General features: G+C 47.2%; 1 protein-coding gene across 2 annotated transcripts in view; it reads left to right on the top strand.

Moving 5' to 3' along the window:
* The first annotated feature begins 4,592 nt into the window (after window positions 1–4,592).
* CD80 (CD80 molecule) overlaps window positions 4,593–20,922 on the top strand; it is a 30,802-nt gene continuing 14,472 nt past the window's right edge. The window contains exons 1-3 of one of the 2 annotated variants that reach the window (XM_065849317.2): window positions 4,593–4,723; window positions 4,855–4,954; window positions 18,705–19,037. In XM_065849317.2, coding sequence (XP_065705389.1) covers window positions 4,873–4,954; window positions 18,705–19,037 — 415 coding nt within the window. In that variant the 5' untranslated portion in view covers window positions 4,593–4,723; window positions 4,855–4,872. The remainder of the gene's footprint in view (window positions 4,724–4,854; window positions 4,955–18,704; window positions 19,038–20,922) is intronic. The other variant, XM_071809965.1, reaches the window with a different exon arrangement.

The following is a 20,922-nucleotide window of genomic DNA, read 5'->3' as shown; positions in this document are numbered from 1 at the left end:
TGACTAGCTGAGTGATAACGGGAAACAGACTCTCTCCGCTAGGTTGGATGTTGTCTGACTGCAAAGCCCTTAGCCCTCAGAAAGGCCTGCCACAGCATACGAACCTCTCCTGAAGGCCGGAGCACCGCTGATCTCTGGAGCGTGCATCACACTGGATGGGCTGCAGAACAACGGTGCACCAAGCCCAGAACACTGTGCAGGGGAAAGGCACAAACACTGGCTCCAAGCCCACCTCCCAGGTTTAAAATGGCTCTTACAGGTCCAGTGACAACTTCCTTGGGTGCAGGGAGGTGGGGGAGCACAGTACCAAGGGGATGATACCAGGGGTGGATCCCAGCAAGCATGTGTGACCTTTGCTGAACACAAGGAGAGAACTGAGCCCAGCACAGCCCTTTCCTTTCCTTTCTTTTCCTTTCCTTTCCTTTCCTTTCCTTTCCTTTCCTTTCCTTTCCTTTCCTTTCCTTTCCTTTCCTTTCCTTTCCTTTCCTTTCCTTTCCTTTCCTTTCCTTTCCTTTCCTTTCCTTTCCTTTCCTTTCCTTTCCTTTCCTTTCCTTTCCTTTCCTTTCCTTTCCTTTTTCCTTTTCTTCTTTTAAGACCATACTTGAGCTCTAATCTGTGCTGAGATGAAGGATTTAACTTCTTCAAATCTTGCTGGCTTTACAGTCTGAAGGTTGGGGATGGCTAGGGGGAAAAACAAGAACAAGACATTTATTGAGCTGTGGGGTTTTTGTTATTGTTATTTTCCTTTGTAAAACAAAAGTGTTTTTCTGTAGCTTGAAACTATTGGATTTTCCTCTTTTCCCACAATATTTTTTGTTTTGTTTTTGACATTGCGTAGGAGACAGTCTGTCTTCATGTGAACGACTTCTCAGGATGCTGGGACTTGTTTGGTAGGGCTGCCTTCTGCCTTTCTCTTACAGGAAAAAAATATGTCATTTACTTCCACTGGTGAACAGATGAATGTTATCAGCTCAGTTCAGTTCATTACTCCATATACCTTATATTCCACATGCTGGTATTGGAGCCATCCAATGCTGACAGGATGAGAGGAAACGGCCTCAAGGGAGATTCAGATTGCATATCAGGAAAAATTCTTCACTGAAAAGGTTGTCAGGCACTGGAACAGGCTGCCCAGGGAAGTGGTTGAGTCACTATCGCTGGACGGGTTCAAAAGATGTGTAGACATGGTGCTTAAGGATACGGTTTGGTGGTTGACTTGGCAGTATTGGGTTAACTGTTGGATTCGATGATCTTAAAGTTCTTTTCCAACCTAAATGGTTCTATGATTCTATGAAAAAAACTTCCTAAAAAAGTTACTTTGCTTTGCAATGGGATCATTTCACTGACAAAGATGTTTTTGGACCACCTGCAAAACCATTTTTTGGTGATGTACATCTCTGGAAACACATCTTGGATACTTCTCATTCAACCTAGACATTATTGTATTAAAAGTATGCAGATGTGCTTTTAGTTCAGATCAATGCAGATGGGAATATCCATTTAACTTAAAACAAATAAAAGGGATCTCAGTTCTGTAGGAGGGAATGTGGTTACGAATCCTCACCAGAGAGTAGGTGCAGTCGTTTTGTTTACAGTATTTACACAGTTCTGCCCTTTATGATATTTCTCTGAGATTTCTGATATGTCAACTGAGAAATAAGGAGGGGCTGTGTTTTGGTTTGGTTTGGTTGTTTTGTTTTTACCAGTCACTAAATGATCAAAATAACAATGTTTGACAGTACCAGAATTGTGTTTCTGCAGTGGTGGCTCTGCCATTCAGAAAATGTCGGTATATCAGATGTTTAAATGTCAGGGGATCTACAGGAGGAATCTAGCAGCAATATATTTGAACAGCCTTCCCTTTGAGTGCGAAGGATTTCTACCACAAGTGCTGATTAGTGAAATTAATTTCCTGTACATAGCACATACGCTGCAGAATTTCACTTGTCTTTTCTGCTTTTTTCCTAACAGTTTTGTGTGAAAGCAAAGGAAAAATGTAGTGTGTGTGACGCTTTTGCATCTTCCTTTTTTTCCACAGTAATTGTTTTTAGCAGAATTTAAAGGAACTTTCGTATTAAATTCAAGTCTCTGTTTTCATTCTGCAATGCTGCTTCTACCTGTGTAAAGCTTTTTCTGGAGCACATACAGATGAAATGCTGAAAGCCTATTAAAGTGTGCGAGAAAGCTTATTCCTATGGGGATTTCTCTGTGAATTAGTGTTCTTATAGAACCCGCTACAATGCTCATGTAAAGAAGTCTCTTCTGAATTGTGACTTCAATATATATGAAATTAGCATCCTAAGTGTTAGGGAAAGATGCATAATACCTCTTCCCTTGAAGAGATGGCTTCCAAGAATCAAGGATATGCGCTAAGGGAAGCTTTAATTGATGGAAAAAGTGTGACTTCTGCCCCTGATCAAAGCAGAACAACGCACTTGGCTGCTATGCCCTCTCTGTTCTTGCAGTCTCCTGGAAATCAGGGAGCTCTCTGAAGAAGTTACCAAGAGCCATGATACCTAGAAAAAGGGAAGGAGCTTTAACCGATAATATACTCCTTGAGATCAGCTATCTATTGAAAATTTAGGCAGTCTTAATGAAGCGATTAGCTGCCCTGGGTTTCTCTGTGGCTAAAAAGTGGGGGTATGACGCCTTCTTGCTAGAGACTGGCAGCTGAGGAGCTCAATCACTTTCCCTGGGACTGCTTGTCTAAGAGTAGCGTTAAACCCCAAGCAAGAAATGCAGATGTGGATGTAACAGACTGGAGTTTTCTTTCTAGTTGTAATACACTACAGGCAGAAATATTTAAAAAAAAAAAAAAGCAAAAAAAAAGCACTTGAATTTAAAACGAAAGTGACATGGTAAACTGTAGAGCTATAACTGAGTTGCCATAACTCTGTAATGACGCAGAACACGTGATTAGAGTAGGAGTAGAAAGTGCATGGACCCATCTGACAGTCCCTGTTTGCCAAAAGTGCTGCACAGCTGTGTGGGACATGCAGTGAGGGGAGAATGGATCAATGGCCAGAGAACTGGACTGTAACTTGGGGAAACAATGGATGAATTACTATAGTCATGATAGTTTTTTCTTCTCTGAGTACTATGAATATACTTGTATATAAACACATGGTCCTAGCATTTGCCAGTTGTGCTGGTCCTCCTGTTAGAAAATGCATGGCTAAAGTACAAATGTACAGGATTTAAATCAGAGCCTGAATCTCCAAACGTGTGCTAGACACCCCACAATGGAGAGACACAGTCCCAGTCTGACTCAATGGCAAACTCCTTTCTGCCCTTTCATATGGAATAATTTTTTTCTCTATGGAACGCTGTAAGCTGTTCTTGTTCTGCCATTTGATTTCTCTGTAGAATACCACCTATTAGTGATGCCAAAATAAAACTCTAATTTGTATTATGATCCAATAAGCCCAATTCACTTCTGCATTAGTACATCTACTCCATTTAATCCAAGGCATCTATACTGAAGCAAAACTGGAGCAACATTGTGGCAAATAATTTCTGATAAAAAGGATGCATTTGCTTTAAATCAAAGTAATTTAAATCAGCAAGCCAGAAATCTGCATTTAAATAAATTATTTTCATCTTAGTTTGCATTTGCACTTTACTTTTTTTCCTTTGAGACAATCAGGTTTTTATTGCTGTGTATCTCTCTCACTGTGATTATTAGGGCTAAATATAACCCCTTACACTATGCTGGGGTTTGTTTTATTTTGCAGGAGGATGTGCAATATCTGTACAAATCTACATCACTTAGCACATGTTTCCTCCCACGGGCTCTTATTTACTAAGTGTTTTGTTTTTCTGGTTAGGATTTGCTTCAGGCTGGTTTTGTTTGGCTGCTGAGGTTCACAAGGGCTCTACCCTTCCAACCTTTAGAGCACAGACATCTCACACCTCTCCCTTGAGCTGGGGCAAGCTGGGGAGCAGGACGAAGGGGCTGGTGGTGGGTGCCATGGGCACCTTCTGGGGGAGCCACGGGTGTCATGGGTGCCTTCTGGAAGAAGAGGACCTGACACTGGGGAGGCAAGGTCTCCCTCCATGTCTCTCGCCGGGGCCGATGGATGCTCTCCGGAGTCCCTTTGGTCCTGGTGACACATCCGGAGGCTGCTCCCTGTCCAGGCACTTGGCTGTGACGACCAACAAGTGCGGCTTTGGTGGTCTTGCTTAAATCTTCTTTGTGTAACTGAACTTGGTGGATTGCATCCATCTGGACCTGAAATAATGATGTGTGGGGTTTTTTTATTTCAAATATAATTTTATAGGATTATTCCCACAGTAGTGTCAGGTGTTTCACTTAGCTACATTTTAAACTCCAGCTTGAGAAGCTCCACTGGTGCCAGCAATGCCCAACACTTACACTCAATGCCCACCGATCACAGGCAGGGCCCTTTTCTGCCCCATCAACCCAAAACTCTCCCGCCCCCGTGCTGGACGTGCATCTGTATCGTCAAGGAGAGGCGAAGGCGGCACCGTGCACACCACCGCAGCCTCACACACGCCCTGTGAGGAAGCTGTGGGTGGGCGGGAGGCGATTTATGAGGCCGAGCACCCGCCTGCCGCCCAGTCTTCCCCCGCGCCTGGTAGGGACCAAGCGTCTGAGTGGCCCTGCAACAGGAGCCAAGTGCCTATGGCCAGGCACTGAACCCCCTGCCTCCTCCCCATCTCAGGGGGTGGCCTTGGGGCTGCTCGCCCAGGGAAGCCACAGGTACCCCGTGACACACCGGGCTTGTGCTCGTGTTTTTTTGAGGCGGCAGCGAGCAGGAAGGAAGGGGGTGTAGCGGGTGCTGTGGCTTCTCAGGCACCATTCCTCTTAACTGCGTCCTCCTCTCCTCCCAGCCCAGGAGCTACAGGAAGATGGTGTGCCTGCCCGCCACCCCGCTGGCCCTGAGGAGGCGGCTAGGGCTCTGGCTCTTGGTGGGGCTCTGCCTCAGCGCAGGTAAGCAGGAGCGGCCAGTGTGGAAGTGCGGGGTGGGGCGTGCTGGATGCTTGCCTTTGGGGGACGGCAACCCCCCAGGGCACTCATTCTGGTGTCTTCTGCTGGGGCTGAGGTTGAGCTAGGGCTTGAGGGCAGCTGGCTTGCTAACCATGGCGGTGAGTGCTGGGGACTCATGGCTGCCAGCTCCCAGAGGGGTGAGGCGTTCACCCATCCAGGCTGAGTTGAGAGCGAGGAAGGTGCTTTCAGGGTGGCTGATGTCCACAGTGAACGTGTGGCGCAGCCCCTCAGGTTTTGGCTTCAGTGGCGGGGCGGTTTCTGCTTTTTTTTGGATGACTGAAAGTGAGCGCACAGTGGGGACGACAGGGCAAGGGCAGCAGGTCAGAGGGTTTTCTCCTGCAGCACAAGTTCCCATCGGAAGGCTGCAAGGGCTGCCCCCTGTTCTTCTGCGAGGACCTCCGCAAAGCTTGCTGAAGTCCACAGGTCCCCCCCACCTCAAGAGGCTTGGGATGAGTCTTCTCAGCTGTGTGAAATGTTAACCTTGAAATGACACAAAACTCACTTCTCAGCTGGCTTTCATTGTGGATGCAAAATAGGTTGTGCTTATTGGCAATTTTAGTGTCTCATTGCAGCTAATGATACTCTGGAACAAAGCGAGGCTGAACTGAGGCTTTGATTAAAAATCAAGTGATGCAAAATTAGGAGTTTTTCATGCTGATTTTGTGAAACTTGGAGATACTTGATGCTGACTTTCATTTTGAGTTTCAGTCTCAGAATCTTAAAACAAAACTCAGAGAATTTAACAGGGATCGAAGCACAAAGCTCAGTTGTGAAGAAAGTAACCACCTCAAACACCACTGGTGAGATCTTTGCTCTCCTGTCTTCCCCCGCACTCCCTCCCCTACCTCTGCACTTGTGAAACACGTGTCAAGCGTGGATGTATTTTGTCCGTACTAGAATGGGCAAACAATCCATCATGTGCAGAATGGTTTCCTTCTCTGTACTGTAAGAGTTTGTGATACGTTATTAATGAAATTGTGAGCATGTTGTAATTAGCCAGTCATGTAGTTTCTCTAAAAAGGATTTGGATTCCAAGGACAAAAATGGGCAATACTTGGATATACAATCTGATGCATGCTAATAGCCAGTACTAGAAATAGGAGTTTGATGGTAGAAAACTAGATGTTCTTGTAGTCGTACCTTTTTTTTTGTTAATATGGCTTGCTAAGGGAATGACAGTTTTTCCTGCTTTCCACGTCTCCATCTGTTTCTCTAGGCCCCTGCTCACAACTTTCAAATCCCCTGCCCACTTTCAATCAAATTTGACAGGGAGGCAGAGCTGGCAGAGATCCAGCATCCTCGACCACTGCATGGAAGCCCCTGGCTAGCCATAGGCAGCACCCAGATAGCCAGAGAAAGGGTAGGAGGCAGCTGCAGGGGCTGTGGGAAGTGTGATGTCACCGAGGGCTTGGTAAGGGACTGGAAGGCATGTCTAGACATGCCTGGGCTGGGAAACAACTCCATATGCCTGTAGGGTTTGGTCATCCTGTTGCTGAGACTTTCTTCTCCAAATCTGATCAGTTACAAAATTCTGAGGTTTAATTCCGCAAGAAGCAGAGCAGGAAAAAAAGGTTTTTAAAAGCATTACATCAGCTTTTGAGGCCCAATTGTTAGATGTTTCCCACACAATGACTCTGGAAGTCCTGGTGCCTCGATAGCAGGTTGCTTGGCAGGCTGAAAAGCGCAGCACACCCAATGTGCTTTCTTTCTCCTTCTGTATGCACATGTATACACCCTGCCACCTTTCTCTCCAAAAAGAGGTATTCCTATGCAGTGACCCCTGAAAATACATGCTACAGTACCCACAAACAATTGGTTTTAAAAGCTTTACTGGGACTTTACTGGTGATGTGTTCCCTAGGTCACCCACAGGGGACCACAAGGACCAACTTCTGACCTTGTCATGGCAAAATGGTGGAGCCCAGAAAGGGAGTTTGCCATGACACTGCCAGTGACTTCCCCACGCGTTGTTAAGCAGGTCACCAAGGCCAGGATTTACAGAACTGACCACATGTGGGACTGGTCATGACCACATCAAGGCACAGTCAAAGTTGGCAGCCAGAGCCTGCGGCTGCTTCTTGCAACCTTGGGTTTATTTAGAGCCCAGAGGTTCTGGTGCTTGCACACCTCCACACCGTAGTGATCTGAAAGGCCAAGTAGGGTGCTAGGATGAGAGCTGGTGTGCTTCATATGCCCTACCTGAGTGAAACTGCAACACAGGGAATGCCAGGCTGAATTTTGACATCATAGCAGAAGGCATCTTTAAGAGGTCTTAATTAAAAAGCATAATTTGAAAGTTGTATTTCATAGGAAATTATGTATGCCCAAGCTACATAGATACATTTTTTGCCCTATAATTTAATTTTGCTACTCTGGGCTTCACCTGAAGTGACCCACTGAAATGCAGGCATAATTTAGAGCTGCTTCTGAGATGTCATCTGCTGCTGGAGGCACTGATGTGCATGAGCACCCTGCTGCCTCAGCACAGGGGAAAAGTGGCAGAACCAGCCTTGATTACAGCCTTGATTACAGCACAAACTTATTTATTTACGGTCTGCATGCATTGCCGATATCCCCACAGGCTCATTTTTCTCCTGCCATTTCACCTCCACACCTGCCTACAAATATCAGGATGTTCTCAGTCCCAGTTTGGTGTATTAGGAAGATGTTGCTAGAAATTACCCGGTGCAGCCTTTCCCTGCCCTAGCCCTAGGTGGAGAGAGGTTCTCCTTCCCCTCTACTCTGCCCTGGTGAGACCCCATCTGGAATATTGTGTCCAGTTCTGGGCCCCTCAGTTCAAGAAGGACAGGGAACTGCTTGAGAGAGTCCAGCGCAGGGCAACAAAGATGATTAAGGGAGTGGAGCATCTCCCTTATGAGGAAAGGCTGAGGGAGCTGGGGCTCTTTAGTTTGGAAAAGAGGAGACTGAGGGGTGACCTTATTAATGTTTATCAATATGTAAAGGCTGAGTGTCACGAGGATGGAGTCAGGCTCTTCTCAGTGGCAAACAATGATAGGACAAGGGGCAATGGGTTCAAATTGGAACACAAGAGGTTCCACTTCAATTTAAGAAGAAACTTCTTCTCAGTGAGGGTGACAGAGCACTGGAACAGGCTGCCCAGGGGGCTTGTGGAGTCTGCTTCTCTGGAGACATTCAAAACCCACCTGGACACCTTCCTGTGTAACCTCATCTAGGTGTTCCTGCTCCAGCAGGGGGATTGGACTGGATGATCTTTTGAGGTCCCTTCCAATCCCTGACATTCTGTGATTCTGTGATTCTGTGTGTGCAAATCTGGCATAAGCGCTGCTTGCAGGGCCCCAGTGAGCCCGGGTTTGTCCGTGGACTATTCCTTTTAGACATCCCTGGAGTTTTCATCCGATCGGGGACCGTCTAGTTCTTGGTTTCTTCCCAGCAGTGAAATTTTTTGGAAAGTTTTGAGGAAAATCCCTACAGCTTTTCTGAGTTATTGGAGAGTCGGGAGGGCGGGGGGAATAGCTACTTCCCTCCCTGCTGTGAGTGAGCACTGGCTCACAAGTAACTCACTCTGGGAATCCCCTCTCACATGTTACTGCCAATGAAGAGTTTGGAGCGGAGCTGGGTTTCACAAAGGGACAAAGAGGGTTAGAACAAGAAAGATTCCCCGTTTCGTGGCCACTGCCAAATATTGAAGTATCTAGCAATGAGCTTTAGGTGCTGGGCGGCTAATTTCCATGCCAGGTCCAGTGTGGGTTGTGCCTAGGGCAGATTTCATGGCAGAGATAACAGAAATTTTTATTTATGTACCAGATTTGCCCACTTTATCACTGGATGCAAATTGAGTTTCTGTCTTATTGCTTTTGCTGCCTTCAGCTGTTTTTTTAATTTCTTTTTTTTCGGATGAGTTTCTGTCTCCTCCTGTTCCAGACGTGCAGAAAAGAAACATCTTTGGTTCAAAAACCAAGGACAGCAGAACTAAGCAACTCCTGTTTTTTTGTCTGTCTGTCTGTCTGTCTCTCTATCTATCCAGAGTGAAACCTACTGTAACAGCTTGTATGGAGAAACAGAAACTCAACTAAAGTCTCCTGCTTTTACTTACAGATGGCTTAATTTTTTCCATTGTGTTTTGTTTGTTTGTTTGTTTTAATGAAATAATTCTTTAGAAAAACACAGAAAATTAAACATTGACAAGCTACATTCTTACGCAGTCAAAATACAGTTATACGCCTGCATACCGAGTTTGTAAATCTACCAGTCAAACGTTCCTTTCACTCGCTTCTTTTTTTTCTTTTCCCAGTTAGATCCGAATGAACTCACATAACATCAATGATCTCACATTACTCTGAGGGGAACAGCTTTTTTGCATTTCTTGGATCACTGAGACATTTGTGACCTTTTTTTTTGCAGCGTGACATTCCTACATTTAAACATGCAAAGTCTGGGGCTGAAGTTTTTATGCGCTGTGGTAGGTTACCAGCAGAACTTGCCACCCTGTCCGCCCTCACACCTTTCCTGCTCACTGCTGCTTCAGTTCTGAGAGATTGGTCTAATGGCCATAATTAATCTAACAGAAATGAAGGCTGCCACTGGCGGACTTATCCCCCTGCCTCACTTGTGACGAGTGAGATTTTTGCGGGGTCAGCCTGCTCTCTTCAGTGCCAGTCTGCTTTTACACCCAACACTCTGTACCCCAGAGGGGGATGCAGAAGTGCAGCACAGCTGAGGGGACCAAACAGGTCCTTGCCGCCCAAAGGTGTGATCCTGCTCCTCTCTCCTCCGCTTCTGCCTGCACGATCCACCCCTCCTTTGCACTAATTCTGGCATGTCTCTGATCCTTGAATGAGCTAATTCAACCCCCAGCTTAGCAGAAAGTTTCTTCTTTTTTTGCCCCTTGTTTTACACCAAAGCGGCATGTTGAGCCATCTGCGAGGAAAAAAGTGGGAGAACATGGGGCTGGAAGGGAAAGGGGAGCCAGATCACAACTGCTCGCGTGGGGAAGACATGAGATGCATGTCACTGTGTCATCCGGCTACACCCTGAGGTTGTGCCAGGCTGGAGGAGAATTTCCACGTTCAGAGAAACTCTCCTTCCTTTTAAGCATGTGTTTCCCACTACCAGTGCTGCATGCATGTAGATGTGGTGTTTTTTATGAGGTGGCAAGGCAAATGTGTTGAATGCAGTGAAGGCTGTTTGCTTGGCAAAAAGGAGGCCAGTTTTGGTTTTAAAAAGATTAACTTTGTTTAATTGTAGCTGTTCTGTCCCCTTGGAAGAACATCACTATCAGGAGTCTCAGAAGGTCATTTGAGAATATGTAAATCTTTCCCAACACGGAAATGCCACAGGCTTTGCTTCTGCTTTTTCACTGTTATGCTTTTAAAATATCGTTGGTCCCAGGGGACTCCCTGGCTGAAAATAAAAGTGCTGACTGCTGGCTAATGGTGGCCTCTCTCGCTATACTGCACTCAAAGGATGTTCACCTTTTGGCAAGCCCAGAATGCTACCATATCATATGAAAAGTTGTTAGAAAAAGATCACCAAGGCAGGTCTTTCTGTGCACTGCTGCTCTCACCATAGCAGGTAACCTCCAGTGTAATTTTACATGCCCAGCAAACAAGGATTTCATCCCCATGCCAGGGAAAGTGCTTCAGTCTGAAGAAGCATCACTGTCGGACGCTGCTTCGCACCAGCCAAGAGCCCCTTCCCCGCGCTGCCCTGCGATGCTGCCTCCAGCAGCCCCTGCCCAGCTCTCTCATTTCACTTGCTCTGCAGCTTTTGTAGCTTTCAGACACCTCTGGGCCACTTTGGTCTTGTTTCATTAATCATCCTTCAGTTAATTACCACTTTCCATGCCGCACTCACATGGGGCCGTTTCCTTTCTCCTCCTGCCAGGCCTCCAGCTGTAGGGTTATTGTCAGGGTTGCTGTCTACAGAGCATTCATGAGTTAGTGCCTGAGTGGCGACTCAGGTTTTTATAACAAGATAATGGCTGGCAGGTCTGTAGTGTTGGTAGCTGCACTGGTAAATATTGCTATGGCTGTGGGCAAGTACTTTAGAAGAAAAAAAGTAATAATTTTTCTACCTTTGAGTGGTCTCATGTGAGAGGTATCGTACTTGATTTTCCTGGTTACTGGGCACTTTCAGCTTCTATTAGTTTCCAGAGTGGGCTAGCTACTTCGGGAGCATGTGAGGCAGTGAGATTCAGCAAGCACTGAAGAAAACCAGGGCCTGAAGCAGTGGGGAGAATCTCAACTTCAAAAGCTCTGCTGCGAGGACAGCAGTATGCATGGCCGTGGTACTGGAGGAATTAGGAAAATTATCTGAGAACATCTTCAGCTGGGAGATAAATATAGAGGAAGTACAAAGTGATCCAGTCAGCGAGGGACAGAGTCTGCAGGGGAAAAAATTAACACATTTATTTTTGTCTTTGTGTGCAACAAATCTCCCCCAAAGGCCTGTCTTACACAACTGCCACATCTAGTTTCTGCCCCCATGCTGGGAAACCAAAAGAGTGCTGAGCCAGTTGAAGGAATTTCATCTCAAAAAGAACTAAAATATGCAAATCCCCTGAGAACATCCAGATTTAGTGTTCCCCCCGTCGCCCTTTTTTATTCTAACAGGGTCACCCGCTTGCGTGCTGGGAACAGAGGAAGGAGGAGGGTTCAGAAAGACTCTTCCCCCAGTCAAAGGTGTCCTTCTGTCCCCATCGCTGGTGTCCCTGCTGGTATGCAGCACAGAAGATAAGCAAGCCCTTCTTCTCCTCCCAACTAACACCCCTGCGGAGGGCTCCACAGAAAAGGGGAAGCTCTAAAGACACAATATAGTCCCCATCCCACCCTCAAGTACTTTGGCATCTCATCTCCAGCTCCTTGCTTGGATCTGACCTCTTGGCTACTGCAAAGGTTAGGAATTTGCCCGTTGACTTGCAAAGAGTTGCGATCTTACTCATGCTATAAACAGAGCAGACTGGACATACCCAGGCTGTGGGCTTGTCCCAACCAGGGTAGAGGTGACTCAGAGAGCAGCAGATCTATACCTCAAGAAGTACCGAAACAGAGCTGGGTACCACAGGAGCGAGAAGGAGGGGTCCCAGCTGGCTGGAGCTGCCCCAGCACTGCAATGAGCCCTTTACCATAGTATTTCAGGTTCTCTTTCGTCTTCTCAATTGCTGATTACCAATCATGGAACTTTTTTTGTGATTAATGGAGTTTCCTTCCCTTTGAAGCCAGGTTTTTGACAGAGTTGTGACTCAGTAAGGGCACTTCCTTTCATTCCTGGTCTGGCTGTGTCGCCTTGCTGATTTTTGTGGCAAAAGGGCTATCAGGGGGGCGTGAAATCTGCTTTCTGGTGACTAAGACAGGAGAAAGCAGAGCGTTCAGTCTGCAACCTGCAAAGGAAAATGTAGTTGGAGGGAGAGCTTTGGCAGGAGTAGTGTGTGTGTCTAAAACACCAGCATGTCTTGAGAGCACCCTGTGAACATTCTAAAATCACTGTTTATCAACGTATGCTCAAGGAGACAAATAAGATTGATAATTTCATTTGTCATCAACAGGACCTCCAGTTAACATGCTCCTGGAAAAAAACAAATGGGATCAGTGCACAGCCCCAAAGACGGGCTGTATTTTTGTAAACACAGGATGGTGTCCTCTGGTTTTCACAGCCGCTTCATGATTTCAAGAATTTCTCCACTAAAGGCTTTGCATGTGAAACAAAACAGCGTTAAAATGGAACAAAGGCTGCTGAAGGAATCAGGCACCAACACATCATGGGAATATTATAATTGTTGCCAAATCACGCAGTATAGAGCTGGGTGAGGCAAGTTTAGTGTTTTGTTTGGGAGGAATGTCGCAATGTGAGGATGGGAAGTGCATAAAGCCATGAAAGGGGGGCCATGCCCTTGCTGTACCTCTCTGAGCAGGGCAGCCCGAGGTTACAGCACAGAAGCAAGCCAAGCTGAACTTTCAGAAAAACCTCTTTAAACTGTTCCCCTACCTCAGGCAAGGCATCACATCATCGTAAACTAGGATTAATCCCGTCACTTAATGGGCGCGGGCACACTCGACTAGCATGAGTGGGTACAGGGAAGCAAGACTGAGTGGGACTGCTGCCGAATGAAGTGTGTCGCTGTTCTTCTTTGGGACGTCTTCTCTTCTGCTTCTTTCTCTCACCACATTTGCGATGAGTAAGGGAACACAACCCCACGAGAGGTCACCATGACATGAGCAAAGAAAACTGGGTTCGCAGCTGCTTGGCTTTGCCAGAGCAGCTGAAGGGTAGCAGAAGGCCTGTGGTTTCTGACTAGAAGTTTGGGCTTGGGGTTGTGCAAGGGGAAAGGGCCACTCCTCCCTTCTCTGTGTGCTGAGACCTCCTTTTGCATGCCTCTACCTGCTGAAGTGGAATCTGGGCAGGAAGAGCCAGGGAGGCTTGCCAGGCACTTGTGCCCAGGTTAATACACGGTCACAGATTCATTAAAGAGGACGACAGCACCCCCTTTTCTCTGTTGCGTCCTATCTTTCTCATTGCACAGGGTCTTTACTGCAAAACGCAGGGGAAGGCAGTGTTTTTATGTGCTGCTGAACTGTCATGAAGGCTCCACGCAGGAGTCATCTGGGCATCTAATGGGGTCTTCTCTGTGATCAGTGCGTTCACAGGAGTCTGTCACAGCACTGATTTGAATACAAAGCATTTCCTCATGTTCCAGTGTAGCACAAGATATTTGCCGAATTTTAACTCCATGGAAAGCTTTGGTAAAATCTTATTCCTCACTTGTAAAATCACCTGGGATAAAGAAAAGACCAAAGGGGAGTTTCTAGTCCTTTAAAGACTCAACTTTTCAAAATCTCTCATTTTTCAACTGATTATCTGTCTTCCTCAGAAATCCCCCCAAAATACTTTGTCCTCATTGTCCTGAAAGGATAAATCCTGCAAGTTTGGGGTGAATGTGCTGCTCACAGAAAATGAGGAGCCTGAGCTGCAGAATTACCCGGGGACTGCTGGGTGTGATTCCCTCACTGACCCCAGGGGATGGCCAGCAGGAGAAAGCCGCAGCTCCACAAGACGTGTTTTCCTTGGCTGGCCCAGCCCCAGTTACCAGAACTGCCCTTGCCTCACCATGGCATGATGTACACCTCCTCCCAGAGCTGCCCCCAGTCCCTTTTTCCAGTCCACACACTGGCAGAGGGCAAAAAAAGGTATCACCAAAGTCAGTGGTGCCCATAATTCAACATTAGAGAGACCAGATACTGTTGCAAAGCAGCTTATAGAATAAAAGCAATGTGAGGCTGTTTTCTCCCAGTTTTGGAGTGCCACAAACAATTTGCCTCAGAGCTTTTCGCAGATCCAAAAAATGTGCAGATCCACTGTTTTACCCAATGCTTACACAGGGGCAAGGGAATCACAGAATGGTTTTGCCTGGAGGGGACCTTAAAATCATGTAGTCCAACCCCCCTGCCATGGGCAGGGACACCTTCCACTAGGCCAAATTGCTCAAAACCCCGTCCAGCCCCTGGCCTTCAACACTTCCAGGGATGGGGCATCCACAACTTCTTTGGGCAGCCTTTTCCAGTGTCTCACCACCCTTATGGTGAAGAACACTACAACACTAAACACTAAACTCTCAAATAGCTGAAGTTACACAGTCCTCAGTCATTGCAAAATCCAGGCGCACATCTCTTGAGAACAGTTTTCATCTAGCAAATAACACAGCATGCATATAAATCCGAAGTAGCAGTAAGACTTCCCCTCCTTTCCTCAGTGAAGGTAAATCATGTATGAAATAGAGAGCACTGGGGGAGATGTGATAAATCCTGTCATCTGGGATCCCAGACTCAGGATTACAGGCCCACCAAGAAGGACATTTCCCTTCATGTGCATTGCTTTGGGGGTCGTGTCTAAAGCAAGGTAACCCAAGCTAAAACCAAAAAAAGGCAAAGTGGTTCAGAAGGGCAGAAAAAGGGAGAACAGAGGGGAAAGAGAACAGCTTTGGGGTTTCTGTTCACCAGGAATTATCTGAAGGGTTCCAACAGGCTCAACGCTGCTTCTCTAGAGTGTTGTGTCGCCTTTTACTGCCTTTTACAGACTTCTGTCCTGGAGTCAATCTGCTATCCCATACTGCCTGACTGTATGTGTGGTCAGGATAACAAAGGTCTCTGTGACCAGGGAATTTCTGGAACACAGCTTGGGGAAGTAGTGAAGGAAATAGGGATACAGGCTCAACGGCTCTCCTGCTTACTGACTCATGGAGCAAATGAAAAAGGACAGTTTTCCTCTACACTCACCTTTCTGTTCTAACTGGCCTCACCATATGGGCCATCTGCAGCACAGGTGTAGTTTGAACTAAACATGTTTTTCTGCCCAGGGAACAGAAAGTCAGCCCTTTCATCAGTTCAGCATTGCCACACGCCGCGGGCTTCCAGTGTCAGAGTGACTGGTGTGCACATCGAGGGAGCGGGTGGGATGCAAGGGGGTGGGAAGGGGAGGGATCTTCTTATTTTTTTCTAGAAAAAGGTGGATATTTCCCCCACAGGCTGGTTATAGAAACCATTCAGCACAGAAACAGGACAGAACTGGATTTTCATTTTTGCTTTGCACTTCACCTTTAAAGTGAAAGGGGACTTCTGTGGGGCTGAATGACTCTTCATGGACTTCGGTTCCTTCAGGCTCGCAGCATTCACCTTGCAGTTTCAAGGGTACAGAGCCTTTTAAGGGTAGATGTGACATCAGCAGGAGTTTCCAACCCCTGCACATGTCCTGCCAAGAAGGTTTTTGTTCTCCTTTTGGTTGCAAAGGACACTCTTAGGGGCAAAGCGTGCAGAACCTCATACAACTCATGATGCTATGTCACCCTGACATTTACATTACGCCCACTCTTCCCCTATTGCTGCAAAAGAAAATAGAAAATTGTCTTTATCAGGCTCCACAATCCCGAAGTCTGACTCTTGTGAGTCTCTCCGACAATAGTAAGAGCCGAACTGTGAGAGAATAAGTGAAGATGTGGTTGAGGGGAAAAAACACACATGCATACAAATGAATGCAGACATGCAGGAGGAGGAACTTCAAGAATCACATCCTAAAGAGGGCTGCTTTTAAGCTGAACAGTAGGAAATGCTTTTTCACACAGTATATAATCAAACCGTGTAACTCATTGTCATAGGATACTGTGGAAGCCAAAATCATATGTGCACTCCTGAAAGGGCAAAAACTGTTCCAGCAGCAGTGATTAAACTGCTGATGTCAAGAAAACCCTAAATTTCTGGCTGCCAAAGACTGTCAGAGAACGGCAGGTCTTACCCTGTGTGATGTGGAGGAACTGTTTTTTCTCCCATTTTGCTACCAGTTGCTGGGTGACACAGGTCAGCGGGCTGAGTGGGCTCCTGCTCTGCTGCAGTCTGGTTGCTCAGAGTTTGCGATGCATTAGAAGGGGAAGTACAGGTAGTGTCGTGGGGGGGAAATGTGTTTGAAATGTGTTTCCCTTTGGAAGATCAATGAAATGGCTGAGTGGAGGGAAACCAGTCAAAGGAGAAGTTGCTTGTTTAATTATATATTCTATTTTATGTAATTAACATTGAAACATTCCATAGTGTTGCCAGGACCTCCTCAGTATTTTCGGTGTGCTTCCTACAGATTAATAGTGCAAGTGGGACACGGGCAGGTATGCCGCCGGGTAGAGGGGGTGAAAGTTTATTTCATATTCTGTTGCGTGCTCGCTCTGGGCTTACCTTCAGCAAGTGGCCCCCGATGCTGCCCCAAGATCTGTCTGTGCCGTGGCACAGGCTGAGTATCTGCTTGTCTCCCTCCAGCACCGGCAGCTGGAGGATTGTGAAGCACTTTCATCAGGGTGTGCTGCTGGGCACAGGTCAGCATGCCGCAGGGGCCTGGCTACCAGATGTGTGGTAGCATCCGAAGGGTCTGGAAGTCATAGAATCATAGAATAGTTTGTGTTGGAAGGGACCTTCAAAGCTCATCTAGTCCAATCCCCCTGCAATGAGCAGGGGCATCTTCAACTAAATCAGGTTGCTCAGAGCCCCATCCAGCCTGGCCTGGAATGTCTCCAGGGATGAGGCATCTACCACGTCTCTGGGCAACCTGTTCTGATACTAAGTCACCGCTAAGCAAATGAGCCCTGGTGGGTAACAAGCTTCTGGCTGTTTTGGACACTTCAGCTGAATCTGAATGTCACACACGGAGTGCTGCGCTCTATGCCTGCGTACGGCATGGCTGTGGGTAGGGGTTAGCAGTGGCAATAAAGTGTGAGCATCAGCCAGACTCTGCTGAGGGTGGGTGGCAGTTCTTAGGGTCAGCTTTGCCAAACGTTCAGTTCACACTTCAGTCTGAGGCTTTGCACGTGGAGTCTCACCTCCACCAATGGCTGATGCTTTGCTTCCCCAATCAGTGAAACACTGCCTGGTCAGGACTTTTTCTCTCTCAGACATGTTTGCGAAGATCTGTTCTCCAGGGAAAGAAGAGGGAATTTGAATCTCCTCTGTCCTGAGGCTGGCTATTTGCTTGTTCTGCTCTCAGTCAATGGAGTGCATCATATTGGTATCCCCCCTCCACTACCAGAGATGGGTGCAAGCAGGGCAAGTGAAAAGCAGCCTGATTTTCTGTACTAAGAAAGCATGGTGTCCAGGGATAAGAATCATCCTGAAGGTTGCAGAAACCCAGGCAAAAGCTCAGCCACCTGCCAGGTCTTGGTAGAGCACAGGACCATGCATTAGTACTGGGTTACCATTTCAGCAACACCAGGAGCTCCTTGCTAGGCTGCTCCCTCACACATCAGGTCTTGGCCCCTACCAGCACCTACCCACTGCAAAGAGGAAGGCAAGTGGGAAAGCTGGGCTGACCACGAGAGTGGCGTGCATAGAAGTCACAGTGTGAAGCAGGGGGAATTACTGCTAACCTGGTCAAAGTTGGACCTGACTTCCACCTTGTGAGGGTCTCAGCTTGTTATTTTAGGCACATGCCTGTGTACTGGGTATGGCACTGACACAGTCACTGGGCAGGAGTTGTGGAATGCCTGTGCTGCTTTGCAAGTATTCCCAACGGAAACCCACAGACCTTCACAAATACAAATTTGTCTTAGCTATACTAGGCAAAGTTGTTCATTTGCTAATACTAGGAAGCTGATAGCTGTGTGGTTGTAACCTTTGTTTATTATTGTAGGGCTGCTTCTTGCTTCTGGGATCTTGAAAGGTTTGGGTTTTTTTCTAATATTAAAAACATCTTCTAAAAAAACCCCAAAACCCCCAAACTAATAGTCCACTGTGGCCCTGTTTGGCACACAGGGAACTCACTCAAGGGTGACAGAGACTTTCCAAACACTGAGCTCTGAAAAGGAAGACCAGAGGAGATAGCAGTTTGGACATGTGTGGTTTTATCCCTTTACATGGAAATTCTTTACTCTGAGGTGTGGATTTTTTAAGGGACCAGCAAAATTTCTGTTCAGGCAGGTAACTCTCCTGCCTTTCCCTTCATTAATCCATGCAGAAATCATTGTGTGCCCTCTCTAGCTTGGGATCCTAAGTGGGACTGGAGCATCATGGAAAAGGCAGTTCCAAGGTAGACTTCCCTTGAGCACAGAGCTGAAGTTGTGAACAGCTGGGTGGGTTATTGGGTATGTTAGTGGGCGCAGACAGAGCTGAAACACATGAGCTCTGTGCAGCAGATCCTGGCACAAAGCTGTACCACTGTCTCACTGACTTTTGTTTGTCCCCCACCTACAGGCTATGCACTGGAGAAGAAAGTAATCAAAGGCAAAGTGGGGGAAAAAGTTGGCCTCCCTTGTTGTTACGAAATTCCCAGCTCAGAAAGCCTACAAAATTACCGGGTCTACTGGCAGAAGAACACCACAGATGTAGTGCTTGCCTACGCAGAAGGGAAGATGATCTCCACGCCCAAGAACCGCACAGAGATGAACGAAACAAACCTCACTCTGTGGATCTCCCCTGTGAAAATTCTAGACAGTGGCCCTTACCAGTGTGTAGTTCAGCGCCTTCCCAGGTCTCTGCCGAGCTCATTCGTTGTGTGTGATGAGTCTGTCACCCTCTTTGTTACAGGTAGGTGGATTGCTTCCTGACACCTGAGGCTTTCTGGTGCCAGCCTGTGGGTGTAAGAGACACTTCTCCAATCTTCAGTCATAGCGTAGCAGATAGACTTCCATCAAGTCTGAAAGACTGCTGGAAGGTGTGTTAAGGCCCCTGTATTTCCATACTAGCAGCCTCACCCCTTACCTTTCCAAAGCTACACCTGGCACAGAAAATTAACCTTTCCCACCACCAGCCCACCATCCTCCCCTTGATGCCCCCTCTTGGGCAAGGGCCACTCCCAAGACACCTCCCCAGGTACCACTGCTGGTGAGCAACCTAGACCACCTCTGCCTCCTGCTGTCTTTTGGGTAAAGCAGAGACCAAGCCCTTGGTGCACAGAAAGCATCCAAGCCGAAAGAGGAACAGGGTTGTCATTGCTTCTCTGTGGTCACCTCAGCATCTCAGGCCCATGTCCAGCCCCTTGGGAGCCAAGGCTCTCCAGAGGACTGGCCAGCTTGCTGGCTGCACTGCAGCTCCACAACCTAAGGCTGAGCTCAGCTGGAGATTTGGGGCTTTTTACCTTAAAGAAACAACTTGAGTCCCTTTGCTCAAAATGAATCTGAATCTTTTCTTGGAGGCTACAGAAACTTCCGTTGACATTATTTTCCATTTCCACCACAGTTTTTGTGCCGATTGATTTCAACCAAAGGCAGAGATACTGGTAACATATATAAATATACACATATATTTGAATACCTTTAGCAGCAGAGAGTTCCAGGAATCTTCCAGAAAAGCCAGTGAATGAGCATTCCCCATCTGGAATGAGATTCGTCAGAAAAAAACCCCACAAGATCCTGAGTTTCGGCCATTGCCTGCCTGCCTGGCATGGTGGGGTTATGTGCAAGGAGACAAATTTAGTGATCTTTCTGGGAACCAATATGAAAAAAAGGAAGTGCACTGGCAGCACCTTCTCTAACAGTGAGGGCTGAGGAGCCAACTGCATGAAAAAATGGATCTATTTTCCTCTCTGCAAATAACTCGGGTTTCTTTCCTTCCAGAAACCCCCTTGCTGTCTTAACAGGCCGATTGTAATAATTGTGGTAGACTTCTGCTCGCTTTGGGAAAGTGGGATCAGTTATTGTGGGGATCAGCAAAAGGAAAGCTCCCCTCACCCCTGCTGGAATTGGGTTACTCTGAGAGAGGCAGGAAAGTGTTAATCCCTGGTGTCTGATCGGGGAGCCTCGGTGAAGGCAGCTGGGAGCTTTGAAAGGACTTGGATGTCAATGCGGCATTGCTTAACAGGTAGTCGGCCTGGAAGGAAATGTGGGTCTCTCCTTGTCCGTCGCTGGTTCAGCCATGCAGTGTTGAGCAAGATTCTTTCACTGGTTACTAGTTACCCGGTAGCCTAGACCATGGGTTTGTGGTCAGCAGAAGCTGTGGGGCGACACATTGCAACTGTCAGCCATATCCCAGCAGTCACGTGGCCAAGTGGTGAGTCAGGCAGGGAGCGATCACAGACAAAACCATAGCTGCTCCGAAAATCTGAGCGATGTGCTGCAGCTCTGTGTCTGGCCATGCCACAGCGGGGGCCTGTGCCTGAGGGGCTGGGCAGGCTATGGACCTACAGCTGGCAGGCCTGGGAGGGAGAATCTGGTCCCTTTGGCAGCAGTGGTGGTGCTGTGACTTACGCCCACCAGGAAACTAAGCTTCTTTTTCTGACTGGGGCCTCTCTTGCTAAAGATGTCGTCACATGGAGATTTTTCCAGCCTTAAATATTTCCTTTGCCACCCCTTGCCTCCTCCTCCTCACCCTGGGCTGTTTATTGCAACCCATGGGCATCCCCAGTTGTACCAATGCAGCTGTTTACAGTAACATGGTGAACCAGATTGGCAAAGGGAAGCAGGCTGAAAAGGAC

Source organism: Patagioenas fasciata, chromosome 1 (genome assembly GCF_037038585.1).
Source record: "Patagioenas fasciata isolate bPatFas1 chromosome 1, bPatFas1.hap1, whole genome shotgun sequence".
NCBI classification, from domain to species: domain Eukaryota; kingdom Metazoa; phylum Chordata; class Aves; order Columbiformes; family Columbidae; genus Patagioenas; species Patagioenas fasciata.
Note: the sequence above shows the minus strand (reverse complement) of the source record. Positions and strands in the feature narration are given on the sequence as shown.